Source organism: Theropithecus gelada, chromosome 9 (genome assembly GCF_003255815.1).
Source record: "Theropithecus gelada isolate Dixy chromosome 9, Tgel_1.0, whole genome shotgun sequence".
In the NCBI taxonomy this organism is placed as follows: Eukaryota; Metazoa; Chordata; class Mammalia; order Primates; family Cercopithecidae; genus Theropithecus; species Theropithecus gelada.
Window position 1 is genome coordinate 34,722,335 of NC_037677.1, and position 14,123 is coordinate 34,736,457.

At 46.3% G+C, this 14,123-nt stretch overlaps 1 protein-coding gene across 10 annotated transcripts in view; it reads left to right on the forward strand.

Moving 5' to 3' along the window:
* The first annotated feature begins 734 nt into the window (after nt 1–734).
* The window catches only part of DCLRE1C (DNA cross-link repair 1C), a 57,852-nt gene continuing 44,463 nt past the window's right edge, over nt 735–14,123 (forward strand). For 3 of the 10 annotated variants that reach the window (XM_025396311.1, XM_025396310.1, XM_025396312.1), the window contains exons 1-3: nt 735–1,265; nt 6,111–6,162; nt 9,977–10,061. In XM_025396311.1, coding sequence (XP_025252096.1) covers nt 1,157–1,265; nt 6,111–6,162; nt 9,977–10,061 — 246 coding nt within the window. In that variant the 5' untranslated portion in view covers nt 735–1,156. Of the gene's footprint in view, nt 1,266–6,110; nt 6,166–7,593; nt 7,676–9,606; nt 9,738–9,976; nt 10,062–12,715; nt 13,048–14,123 lie in introns of all 10 variants that reach the window. The other 7 variants (XM_025396320.1, XM_025396315.1, XM_025396317.1 and 4 more) reach the window with 6 other exon arrangements.

A 14,123-nucleotide genomic window follows, 5' to 3' on the forward strand; every position in this document is an offset into this window, starting at 1 on the left:
TGAGCGGATCGCATGAGGCCAGGAGCTGGAGACCGGCCTGGTCAACGTGGTGAAACCCCGTCTCTGCTAAAAATACAAAAATGAGCCAGGCGTGGTGGCACATGCCTGTAGTCCCAGCTACTCTGGAGGCTGAGGCAGGAGAATCGCCTGAACCCAGGAAGCAGAGGTTGCAGTGAGCCGAGATGGCACCACTGCACTCCAGCCTGGGCGATAGAACTAGACCCCAACTCAATAAATACATAAAATAAAGTAAAAGTGTTCTGGATTGTGTTTAATTATACTAAGGAAATTTGATAGGAAGAAGCACAATAAATGATTATTTGGTGAATTTTAATACAGTACTTTAACAAACCTTTTCATAAAGTTGCTTTGGTTAAAAAATTTTAACAACCAAAATTTTAACAACCTTTCCTCCCATCTTTTTTTTTTTTTTTTTTAATACATCATTCTAACTTCCTAAAAGTATAGCTCAAAAAGGTGGGGACCAGGGCAGAGGCCAGCAGCGAAGACATTATTGGGATCTTATTTGCCCCAAGACCACACAGGGATGACTTCCTCAGTTTGTAGATTATAAAAACGGAAGAGGGAATCAATAGTTACTGAATCTACCATGAGTCAGTTACAAAGTTTCTCATACAATCCTCACGGTTATCCCACAAGGTTAGAAATTGGGAACAGAAGAGAGAGAGGGGAACTGAATTCGGATTTCAGGCCAGCAGTAGACAAGCAGGAAGCGGAACGAAGAATGATTTCTAAGCGCAGCTCCGCAGCCTACTCGCCTAGTTGGCTGGGGCTACCTGCGCTGGGAGTTTCCGTTTCCCTTCCCGCGACTGCACCTGCACAGACACGGGCAACGCCTTACCAGAGCAACACCTGTGTTTCTTTGGCAGGAATGAGCCTTGCACTGGGCGGGGCTCAGGGCCCACCGCATGCTGCGTAGCGCGGGTGATTTAAACCCAGGCAGTCGGCGCCTGGGACCCGACCGGATGCTCCTTGGCGTCGCCCCGGGTCTCCGGACTTCTCTGATTGGACGTGGCTGCGTTCGGCAGCCCAATGGCGAGGAGGCGCGCGGCTTCCCGGAAGTGGCAGCGCGGTCAGGGCTGGCCTGGGCTTCAGCTGCAGTTTTGGGGTCCGGGACGTTGGGATCCGCGGCGATATGAGTTCCTTCGAGGGGCAGATGGCCGAGTATCCAACTATCTCCATAGACCGTTTCGACAGGGAGAACCTTAGGGCCCGCGCCTACTTCCTGTCCCACTGCCACAAGGGTGAGTGAGCGCTGCGCGTCGCCTGTTCCTGGGGCGCTGGGGGCTGGAGAGAGGACAGGAGGGGGCCGGTCCTGGAGCAAGGAGCTGCAGCCTGTGGGAGACCAGCGAGGGGGCGGCCAGCACACACCTTGTCCCAGTCGGGCTCTTCAGCCTCTCAAAGGCTTCGTCCATTTTTGGATCTGGTCAACGCGGCGTAACGGCGCCTGCCAGTTGCGCCCCGGGCCGGCTTGGTCAAGCGCTGCTAGTAGGTTCACTTGGTAGCTCTGCTGGTGGCCGATGGTCAGAGATTGGCGAGGGTTAGTTCTTCCCCCAGAGCCTCGCTACCGTGTATGAAGAAAACAAGTTTCAGATCCATTTGAGCACACCCTCAAACATTGGTCAGCAAGCAGGCTGACTCAGACACACACACAACTGTGAAACAATCCGCCTGATAGCTCCACGAAGTGCAAGCTCCCTGGCCTTTGGATGTTCTGTCCGCATCCACTACGAATGCTTCGTTCTGGGTTAGGATGGGGGGATGTTTCCCTTCTAAATGGTATCAGGCAACCAGAAAAGCTACTATGATTTCACAGCTGGATCCTTTCACAGCTGGACCGATTTAGGGATTAAGGTTAGAGTGTCGCTGTTAATGATATAAGCTCGAGGCTAGATACGCCAGGCAGAGATTGGAGCTAATTTCCAGAGTTTAAATACCGCTAATTTCACAACCGTTGTTCATTTTCACTTCTGTTGCTCTAATAAGTGACTTACCAGTGAAAACAGTTTTAATGTGCATTGTGCTAATTAGCTCAGCCATTAGTGTTAATTGGAGAAAATGATAAACGGAATCACTGGAGTTGCTGCCTTCTGCTGTGTGGCCTTGCAGAGTGCTGGAGCAGGAAGCTCCAACTACCCTGTGGAGTCAATCAGTGTAACAAACCTATCTGCACATGCGCAGTGGGAAAGGGTTTTAAAGTAAATTACAGGTATCCAAGTACAGCCTTTCCTCACAGGGTTGGTGGGAAGGCCAGCTATATTGTCTTGGGTGTGGAATCAATCACTTGGACTATAAATTGTTGAAGTTACTGCTTCTGGGAAATGTGTCTGCTTTTTTTCCCACAAAGCCACTAGTGATTTCTGCTTAATGAGGAAAATCTGGACCTTTTCTCATGCGTTGCCATATTAGCATCATGCACCTCTTTGAGCGTCTCTTTCTTTTCTTCTTCTTTTTTTTTTTTTTTTTTTTTGAGACAGGGTCTCCCTTTGTCACCCAGGCTGGAGGACAGTGGCACATGCTCTCTGCTCAAGTAGCTGGGACTACTGGAGTGAGCCACCATGCCTGGCTAATTTTTGTATTTTTATTATTATTACTTTGAGATGGAGTCTCTGTCACCAGGCTGGAGTGCAGTGGTGTCATCTCCGTTCACTGCAACCTCTGCCTGCTGGGTTCAAGTGATTCTTGTGCCTCAGCCTCCCATGTAGCTGGAATTACAGGCACGCACCACCACACCCAGCTAATTTTTGTATTTTTAGTAGAGATGGCGTTTCACCATGTTGGCCTGGCTGGTCTCGAACTTCTGGCCTCAGGTAGATCCACCCACCTCAGCCTCCCAAAGTGTTATGATTACAGGTGTGAGCCACTGTGCCTGACACATTTCTGGTTTTGTTTTTCATTGAGAATCTACTGCTGGACGAGGATGTGCCTATTTCTGCTTTTTGTGTAGAGTCGCACTGGAGTCTCTGAACTCAAAATGGGCCAGCCAGGATTAAAGTATACTTCAGAAACTTGCACTTTGTGTTTAGGACTACTGAGTTTGGAGAAATAATGCATCTAAAGGAATTTGTGAAATCATCACTATAAGTTTGTGCATTAAGGAAGAAATGGACTCTTCCCTACAGTTGAACAGTCTATAACAACTTTTTCTGTTCTGTAACGACATGTGGATCTGCTTACTCAACCAGGACATAAACTCATCAAGGGCAAAAACTCAACTTCCGCTTTTGGAGGTTTCTCACGTTGCCTTCTGTTGGCTTTTAACCTTTTTGAGACACAGGCTTCTTTGATTGATATGGACTATCTCCACAAAATTCCTGTGTTGAAGCCCTAACCCCCAAAGTGACTGTATTTGGGGCTGGCTTTTAGGAGCAAAATAAATTTAAGTGAGGTCATACCGTGGTGTCCTACTCTGATAGGATTAGTGCCCTTACAAGAGGAGGAAGAGAGAGGGCGCTCTGTCCTCATACATCCATGCCAAGGAAAGCCATGTGAGTGCACAGTGAGAAGGCAGCTGTCTGTAAGTTTGGAAAAGTGCCCTCCCCAGAAACCAAATTGCCCCGCACCTTGATCTTGGACTTCCCAGCTTCCTGAACTGTGAGAAATACCTTTCTGGTGTTTAAGGCAACCAAAACACTGCCTTTCCTCACAGGGTTGGTGTGAAGGCCAACTATGGTATCTATGGTATCTTGTGTTAGCAGCTCAAGCATGAGAAACTGTATGGACTCTTTTGCTAGAAAAAAAGCATGGAAACCCATCCACATCATTTTTTTTTTTTTTTTTTTTTTTTTTTTTACAGGGTTTCACTCTGTCACCCAGGCTGGAGTACAGTGGTGCGATCTTGGCTCACAGCAGCCTTCACCTCCTGGATGCAAGCAATCCCCTCACCTCAGCAAGTACTCCCACCTGAGTAGCTGGGATTACAGGCATGCACCATCATGCTTGACTAATTTTTGTGTTTTTTATAGAGACGGGGTTTCCCCATGTTGCCCAGGCTGGTATCAAACTCCTGGGCGGAGGTGAACCACCCGCCTCAGCCTCCCAAAGTGCTGGAATGACAGGTGTGAGCTACCACACCCAGCCCCATATCAAACTTTGATATCATTCGGAGTAGGCTATGGACCCACCTGATGCTTATTTGTGCGCCATCTGGAAGCCAATGCTGTGTGCAGGGTGGGCTTTACTAAGCATCAGTAAGTTCTGGAAGATGAGAGGACACCTGAGACCTGAGACCTGAGATAATGGCCCAGGGTTGGGGAAATCCCCATGAGGTGGCAGCTTAAGATAATTTATTGTGGCCAAGGAAAAGGAAAACCTCGCTGGAGAAGCAGACCTGGGTGCAGCTGCAGCAGCACAAAGCAAACCCAACCAGTTCTTCTGACCACCAGTTGGAAGGGGCCTCAGGGTGGTGAGGATGGGGGACTATGATGCCCCATGCAGGGTGCTGCCTGCTTAGTCAGTGTGGGAGCAGGAAGCAGAGTCTGGATTGAGCCTCCTCTTTGCCATGGCACAAACTCTTTGGAAACTCCAATTACGGAGAGTCCTGCCCAGAGATATACCCATAAGGCCCTTGAAGACTGGACCAGGTATCCCTTGAGGGAATTTACCCACTGGGAGACAGGTGGACTCTCCCGGAGGCAGGTGTACAATCTAGGGCTGCCAAGTGAGGTGCGGTGACTGCTCTGCTTTCATTGGGTCTAATGATGGCCACATATACATTGAGGGTGTGCTTGTGTGTGTGTGTGGTGGTGCTCGTGGTAATTAGAAGTGGTTTGGTTTAGCTAAACAATTTATTGTTTTTTTTGTTGTTGGTTTTTGTTATTTATTTATTTATTTATTTTTGAGATGGAGTTTCACTCTTGTTGCCCAGGCTGGAGTGCAATGGTGCAATCTCGGCCCACCGCAACCTCTGCCTTCCGGGTTCAAGCGATTCTCCTATCTCAGCCTCCCAAGTAGCTGGGATTACAGTCATGCACCAGCATGCCCGGCTAATTTTGTATTTTTAGTAGAGACAGGGTATCTCCATATTGGTCATGCTGGTCTCGAACTCATGACCTCAGGTGATCCGCCTGCCTCGGCCTCCCAAAGTGCTGGGGTTACAGGCGTGAGCCACTGCACCTGTCTGTTTGTTTTTGAGATGAAGTCTCACTCTGTTGCCCAGGCTGAAGTGCAGTGGTATGATCTTGGCTCACTGCAACCTCCACCTCCCATATTCAAGTGATTCTCCTGCCTCAGCCTCCCAAGTAGCTGGGATTATAGGTGTGTGCTACTATGCATGGCTAGTTTTTGTATTTTTAGTAGAGATGGGGTTTCACCATGTTGGCCAGGTTGGTCTCGAACTTCTGACCTCAGGTGATCCACCTGTCTTGGCCTCCCAAAGTGCTGGGATTACAGGTGTGAGCTACCGTGTCCAGCTGGTTTAGCTAAACAATTTAGAGCTGTTTGATCATTGTTGTCTAGGCCTTTACTTGCTAAAGATTCAGAATATACTGGAATGCATGATATGCTGAATGTAATGGTCTAATTGCTACCTTTCTGTTGTCTGTGTCTGTTAATGTGGAGGGCTGTGGAGCAAGTCTTCGTGGATAGTAATACTCTCCTTTGAATCCATCACAGTAGGATGAGAAGATGACAATACACTTATTCTGAGCCTGAGTGATTTCCTAGCAAATTCCATGGACACGAGCTTGAATTTCTAGATAGACTGATTTAAGTGGCAGGAAGTGAATGGGTTACATAGAGCGTGGCTCGAAGGATGGTTGGATTGAAATGATGTAAAAGAGTGGAGGGCTAGAAGCAGTTCTCATTCTTCTGTGGCTTCCCAGAGTGATTTAAAGTCTGGCCTATGATGCAGGGAATCACTCTCCTTTTAAATAGATTTGGATGGCTTAGAAATGGGCAGCCCGTCCTGTTCTGAAAAGGATTCTTCACTTGCAGAAGAAAGAGTCCATAGCCCATGTGATTCAATTCTTATAAAAGCAAACCTCGTGGGTTTTCTCTTGAAGCTGAAATAGAAGACAACTGTTTCCCTTGGGCTAAGAAATCCTCTGGAAAAAGAACATATTGATGAGTGTTGGTTCTTTTGTTTTTAGATCACATGAAAGGATTAAGAGCCCCTACCTTGAAAAGAAGGTTGGAGTGCAGGTAATTTATTTTGCTACTTATTTGTGTGTGTGTGTATGTTTTTAAGCAAACATTTTAATTGAGAGATAACAACTGTACAGAAAAGTACATACATCCAAGCATATAGTCATTTACAAAGTGAACGCATCTGTGTAGCTTCACTCAGATTAAGAAACAGGACAGTACCAATATCCCAGACCCCTCCTACCTCCTCCCAAAGGTAACCTCTATTCTGACTTTTGTCATCATGGGTTAGCTTTGGCTGTTTGTGAACTTGAGATATATATATATATATATATATATTCCTACCAAATACACTGCTTAAAAAAAAACCAGAGAGGGAGTTTTGCTATGTCGCCCAGGCTGGTCTTGAACTCCTGGCCTCAAGTGATCCTCCTGCCTCAGTCTCCCAAAGGGCTGGCATTATAGATGTGAGCCACTGGCACTTGGTCCCAAATAGACCCTTTTATAATTGTTTTACTTTACTTAACATTGTATTTGTGTGATTTATCTATGCCGCTGGGTACAGCAATAACTCATTCCGTGTTATTTCTGTAAGAGTATATGAGAGAGAATGGCTGTTCCATTGTAAAGGATCATATAATACTGGATTTTTTTCTTAAAGCTGAACTATTAGATGCTTTTCTTGCAGCCATTGGCTATATCTAAATTCCCAATTCTCAAGATACATATTTGAAAAGGGCCAGTGGATGTCAGACTTTTCTGCTCATTGATAGCAATAGTCTGTCTTCTTGATAATGATAGCCAATATTTACTGAATACTTACTGTATCTGGGGACTGTGTATTTCTCAGTTCAACAATTTTTTTTTTTTTTTTTTTTGTAGAGACAGAGTTTTACCATGTTGCCCAGGCTGGTCGTTAACTCCTGGCTTCAAGTGATCCTCCCATCTTGGCGTCCCAAAGCACTGGGATTATAGGCATGAGCCTTTGCGCCTGGCCAATAATTTTTTATTATTTTATTTCTATTTATTTATTGACTTTTGCGACAGGGTCTCACTCTTGTCGCCCAGGCTGGAGTGCAGTGGCACGATCTTAGCTCACTGCAACTTCTGCCTCCTGGATTCAAGTGATTCTTTTGCCTCAGCTACCCGAGTAGCTGGGATTAAAGGCACCCGCCACCACACCCGGCTACTTTCTGTATTTTTGGTAGAGAGGGGTTTTACCGTGTTGGCCAGGCTGGTCTTGAACTCCTGATCTCAAGTGATCTGCCTGCCTTAGCCTCCCAAAGTGTTGGGATTACAGGCATGAGCCACCACTCCTGGCCTCAATAATTTTTTCTGGTTGCCTGTGACGTGTCGGGCATTGTACTGGAGGTGGAGAATGCATTAGTGAGCCACACAGATGCAAGGCTCTGCCCTCTTGCACTTGACATTTTCATTAGAGCTTCTTGATAACCTTTTGAATAGATACTACTATTATTTCTATTTTACAGGAGACTGAGGAACCAGAGAGGTTAAATTAGTTGCCCAATGTCACACAGCCAGTAAGTGGCAGGACCAGGATTCCAGCCAGGTCTGTCTGATTGTAGAGCCTATGTATCAGTCATCCGCTGCTGTGTAACAAATTACTTCAAGATGGAGTGACTTAGCACTGATCATGTCTTACTGCTCAGTTTCTGTGGGTCAGGGATTGACAGGGTAGAGCAGGGATGGTTTCCCAGCCCAGGTATCAAACATCAGTGAGCAGAGTCTTCAGATAATGTCAGCCCCGTAAGATCTGAAGATTCCCTTATCCATGTCTTTTGATACCTGGGCTGGGAAGACTCACATAGCTAGGGACTAGAACTGTTTGGCGTGTCTTTTTTGTTTTTTGAAACAGAGCCTCACTTGTTGCCTAGTTTGGAGTACAGTGGCATGATGTTGGCTCACTGCAATCTCTGCCTCCCAGGTTCAAGCAGTTCTCCTGCCTCGGCCTCCCAAGCAGCTAGAACTACAGACACGTGCCGTCAAGCCCAAATAATTTTTGTATTTTTAGTAGAGATGAGGTTTCACCATGTTGGTCAGGCTGGTCTCGAACTCCTGACTTGAAGTGATCTGTCCGCCTTGGCCTCCCAAAGTGCTGGGATTACAGGTGTGAGGCATCTCTATCTCTAAAAGTCTCTTTAGGCCAGGCATGGTGGTTTAGGCTTATAATCCCAGCACTTTGGGAAGCCGAGGTGGGAGGATGACCTGAGCCTAGGAGTTTGAAACCATCCTGGGCAACATAGGGAGATCTTTTCTCTACAGAAAATATGAAAAATTAGCCAGGTGTGGTGGCGTGTGCTGTAGTCCCAGGTGCTCAGGCTGCTGAGGTGGGCGGATTGCTTGCATTGCAGCCTGGGTGACAGTAAGCTCCCCTCCCCCTAAAAAAATCTCTTTAGTGTGAGTCCATCAGGATAGCCAGACGTGTTAAATGGAGACTCAGGGTTTAAAAGTGTATGTCCTACGAGAGAGCCTGGAGGAAGTCATATTGCTTGGCGATCTAACCTCAAAACCCATGAGATTACTTCCACCACATTCTGTGGTGAAGGTAATTACAGAAAATTGCCCAGGTTCGAGGGGAGGGAACATACTCTGGTCAGTGGAGGAATTTTAGTATCTATTTTGTAAGGAGAGCATGTACGGATGGGGTATATCGTTGTATGGCCATCTCTGGAAAATACAATCTACCTTCGACTATATTCCTAACCTCTAAATGATAGCATTAAGTTTTAAAAGTTTATTATGGGCTGGGCGCGGTGGCTCATGCCCGTAATCCCATCACTTTGGGAGGCTGAGGTGGGTGGATCAGTAGAGGTCAGGGTATCGAGACCAGCCTGGCCAACGCGGTGAAACCCTGTTTCTATTAAAAATACAAAAAGTTAGCTGGGCATAGTGGCGTGCATGTCGTCCTAGCTACTCGGGAGGCTAAGGCAGGAGAATCGCTTGAACCCAGGAGGCAGAAGGTTGCAGTGAGCCGAAATCGCGCCACTGCACTCTAGCCTGGGTGATGGATCAAGACTCCGTCTCAAAAAAAAAAAAAAAAAAAAGAAAAAAGTTTATTATGAAATTAGTTTCTGTTCATTACAAAAAAAAAGAATAGGCTGGGTGCAGTGGCTCTCCCTGTAATCCCATCATGTTGGGAGACCGAGGTGGGCGGATCACCCGAGGTGAGGAGTTCGAGACCAGCCTGGCCAATATGGTGAAACCCCATCTCTACAAAAAAAATTAGTCGGGCATCATGGCGCGCGCCTGTAATCCCATCTATTGTGGAGGCTGAGGCAGGAGAATCGCTTGAACCTGGGAGGTGGAGGTTGCAGTGAGCCAAGATCACGCCATTGCAGTTGCACTCCGGCCTCGGTGACAGAGCGAGACTCTGTCTCAAAAAATAAATAAATAAATAAACTTATACAGTAAAAAGCAGAAGTTTCTGTTCCCAACACACCTTTTCCAGAGGTAGTGTAACGTGTGGCAGTATCTTTCCAGACACACCTGATCATATACAAGTGTGTATTTCCAAGTAACAGTGCTGAGGGACCGCTGTTGGAGGTAGTCCAGAGACACCGTATTTCCACCCCCACCTTGTGCTCTCGATGGCACTGAAATGGTGGGCATAGGTATGTTGGAGTGACTCTAACAGATTCTGTGCCAGCGTAATTTCTGAACTATTAGATGTATGATGAAATAGATTTCATCACCATGCCTGGCTAATATTTGTGTTTTTAGTAGGAATGGGGTTTCACCATGTTGGTCAGGCTGGTCTCAAATGAAACTATTAGATGTATGATGAAATAGATTAGTCACCAAGATGGCTCATATTGGATTGTACTGAAAGTTTTTTCTTTTTTCCTTTCAGCTTGAAGGTTTATCTATACTGTTCACCTGTGACTAAGGAGTTGTTGTTAACTAGCCCGAAATACAGATTTTGGGAGAAACGAATTGTAAGTTTTATTTTTTGAATAACTTAATTTTTTTTAAGTGGGAAGTATTTTTAGAGGTAGATTGACAAAAACATTGCCTCAGTTTGTCATATACTGCAGTTACCCACATCAATTAGAATATTGAGTCTCTGGCCAGAAGGGTGGCTTACACCTGTAATCCCAGCACTTTGGGAGGCCTTGGCGGGCGGATCACGTGAGGTCAGGAGTTCATGATCAGCCTGGCCAACATGGTGAAACCCTGTCTCTACTAAAAATAAAAAATTTGGCCAGGTGTGGTAGCACACACCTGTAGTCCCAGCTACTCAGGAGGCCGAGGCAGGGTAATTGCTTGAACCCAGGAAGCAATGGTTGCGTTGAGCCGAGATCACACCACTGCACTGCAGCCTGGGCGATAGAGTGAGACTCCATCTTTAAAAAAAAAAAAAAAAAATTAAGTCTGTTGGCATTGAGCAGTATGGTAGAAGTCAACATTTGGTGGTTGTTAATATGTTTTCTTTGTTCCTCAAGAGTGAGATCTAGGTCTTTAGTTTTGTTTCTTTAATCTCATTGACCCTCTTGCTAAGATGCATTTTAATATTTTCTTTTCTTTTTTTTTTTTTTTTGAGATGGAGTCTCACTCTATTGCCCAGGCTGGAGTGCAGTGGCTCAGACTCGGCTCACTGCAACCTCTGCCTCCTGGGTTCAGGCAATTCTCCTGCCTCAGCCTCCCGAGTAGCTGGGATTGCAGAATTCCGCCACTATGCCCGGCTAATATTTGTGTTTTTAGTAGGGACGGGGTTTCACCATGTTGGTCAGGCTGCTCTCAAACTCCTGACTTCAGGTGATCCACCCACCTTAGCCTCCCAAAGTTTTGGAATTACAGGTGTGAGCCACCACACCTGGCCACATTTTAATATTTTAGAGTGTAAAGTGTTCATTAACATAGTTGCTAAATCCTTTTATTTAAATTGTGGGATAGAACAAGAAAAATAAACATAAATTACAGGCTATAATAAGGAAGGGATGACAGCTAGAAGAATACAGATAGAATGGGTAACTTTCGGTCTGGCAGAATAGAACGCATCTGTCCAAGTAGTCAAGGGGAATCAAGGGGAGAAAAAAGTCTAGTGCACAGAAAATGCAAAGAAGGCAGAAAAAGTCTGATTGTAACAGTGATTACTATATATAGGAGAGAATTTAATTCTATCTTTGATCAAAAGACAAATTCTCAGTTTAAGTTAAAAAAATTAGACAAATCCGGCTGAACCCAGTGGCTCATGCTTGTAATCCCAGCACTTTGGGAGGCCGTAGTAGGCGGATCACCTGAGGTCAGTTGGAGACCAGCCTGGCCAACAGGGCAAAACCCCATGTCTACTAAAAATACAAAAAATTGGGCGTGGTGGGGACTGTGCCTGTAATCCCAGCTCCTTGGGATGCCGAAGCAAGAGAATCGCTTGAACCCGGGAGGTGGAAGTTGCAGTGAGCCGAGATTATGCCCCTGCACTCCAGCCTGGGTGGCAGAGCGAGACTCCATCTTCAAAAACAAACAAAAAAATTAGACAAATTCGTCAGTATTAGTCTACAAGAGACATAGATAAAACAGAAGGATAAATACGGGTTGAAATTTGAAATTTGGGGGGAAGAAAAAGGGAAAAAATTACTAACCAATTAGAAGACAAAAATGTCAGAGTGGCAGTTTTTAATACCAGAAAGTAGACTGGAAGGCAAAGAAAGATAAGGTTTGAAGAGGGTGTTACTGTTAAAAGGAACCGTGGGTCATACGGATGTATGTGCAGTTGACAAAATAACCTCCAACTGAAGTAGAAAGTGCGAGAATCTGTCACCCAGTGCTTGATCTGAGGAGAACCACAATGAGTTAACAGAATGTGGGTTCGTTATGTGGATTAGGTCTTAAATCGTTGTGGGAGTTGGCAGAGCAGTTTGTCCCAGTGTCACGAAGAGTCTGTTTACTCTTTTTTTTTTTTTTTTTTGAGATAGTCGCACCCTGTTCCCCAGGCTGGAGTGCAGTGGTGTGATCTCAGCTCACTGCAAACTCCGCCTAATGAGTTCAAGCAATTCTCGCTGCCTCGGCCTCCCTAGTAGCTGGGATTCCAGGCCTGAACCACCATGCCTGGCTAATTTTTGTATTTTTTAGAAGAGACGGGGTTTCGCCATGTTGTCGAGACTGGTCTTGAACTCCTGACCTCAGGTAATTCTCCCACCTTGGCCTCCCAAAGTTCTGGGATTACAGGTGTGAGCCACTGTGCCAGGCCTCTGTTTGCTCTTAAACTGCTTACAGCCAGTGCCTCCCTCCTGCCCACATTTGGGCAAGCTGACAAAAAGGCCATGCCTGCCTCAGCACCGAGTTGAAGTTCAAACCAGGCAAGTCCAGGCCCACCCCACGCCACAGTGGAAACCAGGGCTAATTGCTCCTACTTTCTCTCAAGCCACAGGAAACATTTCTGTCCCCAGCTCAGGGACTGCGCTGCCCTCCCCGAAAGTCCTGCGATGTGACTGAAGTTTTCTTATTCTCTGCCGTGTGTGTGCTCGCGTGTATGTGCATGCGTGTGTGAGTATGCACACACACAGTGTGTGCACGTGTGTTTGTGTGCATGGTATCATCCACCTCAACGTCTGACCTTTGATTGGGAAGGGGATTTGTCCTCCCTCTGCAGAGCAGTCACAACAGCAAGGCTGTTCCTGTTGTTTCTGGCATTCAGCTTGAAGTTGCTACAGGTCAGCCTGGCCAGCAGTCAGGAAGGAAAGCTGGAAGAGAAGCAGAGGGGAGCAGAGACAAACTGGAAGGCAGAATGGCCCACTAGAGCCCAGCAGGACAGACCAAAACCCACTTCTGTCTCTCACTTCCTCCGGCCTCAACAGTGCTGGTCTCCCGCTTTGGCTCTGAGGCACCTGCACCTTCCCCAGGACTCGGAGGAGCTGCACACAGGCACCCAGCAGAAGCTGGTGTTGCTGCGGTGCTGCCCCAGTCTCTGAGTTAAGTCAGAAGGTCAACAATGTTCATGAGCTGTTACCATTTCTGGTGCCCTTCAGAGCATTAAAAAAAGCCTGCTAGTTCACATCTGCCTTCCGAGTGTTTACTGTGGGCAACAACATGGATAGGGGTTCTAGGAAATAGTTCCAGCTTAGATGAGTTGACATAGTACAAACAAGGCCACTGCAGAATCAGGGCGAGAAATAGGAAATCAACAGTTGTCACTAGAGAGCTTAACATGTCCCTCCCAGATGCTGAAAGGAGGAGGAGACAGGAAATAAGATGCAGAAAATTTGTAAATGTGGACTAACAGAACTTTAAAGGCAAGGAAGAAAATCGTATTTTTTGGGGGTGCTCATGACATTTACAAAAACTAACCATGTACTGTGTCACGAAAGAATACAATGATGTTGGAGATCAGAAACAAAGGGACAGCTAAAATCTTCCCATACACGTGGAAACTAAATGCATACAATAACTGACCGTTTGGTTAAAAAGGAAATTGTACAATAAAGAAAACATGCAATATGTAGAACTGGCCAGGCGTGGTGGTTCACGCCTGTAATCCCAGCACTTTGGGAGGCCGAGGTGGGCAGATCACGAGGTCAGGAGATTGAGACCATCCTGGCTAACACGGTGAAACCCCTTCTCCACTAAAAATACAAAAAATTAGCCTAGCCTGTTGGCGGGCTCCTGTAGTCCCAGCTACTCTGGAGGCTGAGGCAGGAGAATGGCGTGAACCTGGGAGGCGGAACTTGCAGTGAGCCAAGATCGCGCCACTGCACTCCAGCCTGGGCGACAGAGACTCTGTCTTAAAAAAAAAAACAAACAAAAAAAAAACAAAACTATACAACATGTAGAACTGATATAGCTAGGCTTGGGGGCTCACGTGTGTAGTCCTAGCACTTCAGGAGGCCAAGGTGGGACAATTGTGTGAGTCCAGGAGTTCGAAACCAGCCTGGGCAATACCACAAAATCGCATGTCTGCAAAAAAAAAAAAAAAAAACCCTTAAAAATTAGCCTGGTATAGTACTGCGTGCCTGCAGTCCCAGCCACTCAGAAGGCTGAGGCAGAAAAATCACTTGAGCCCC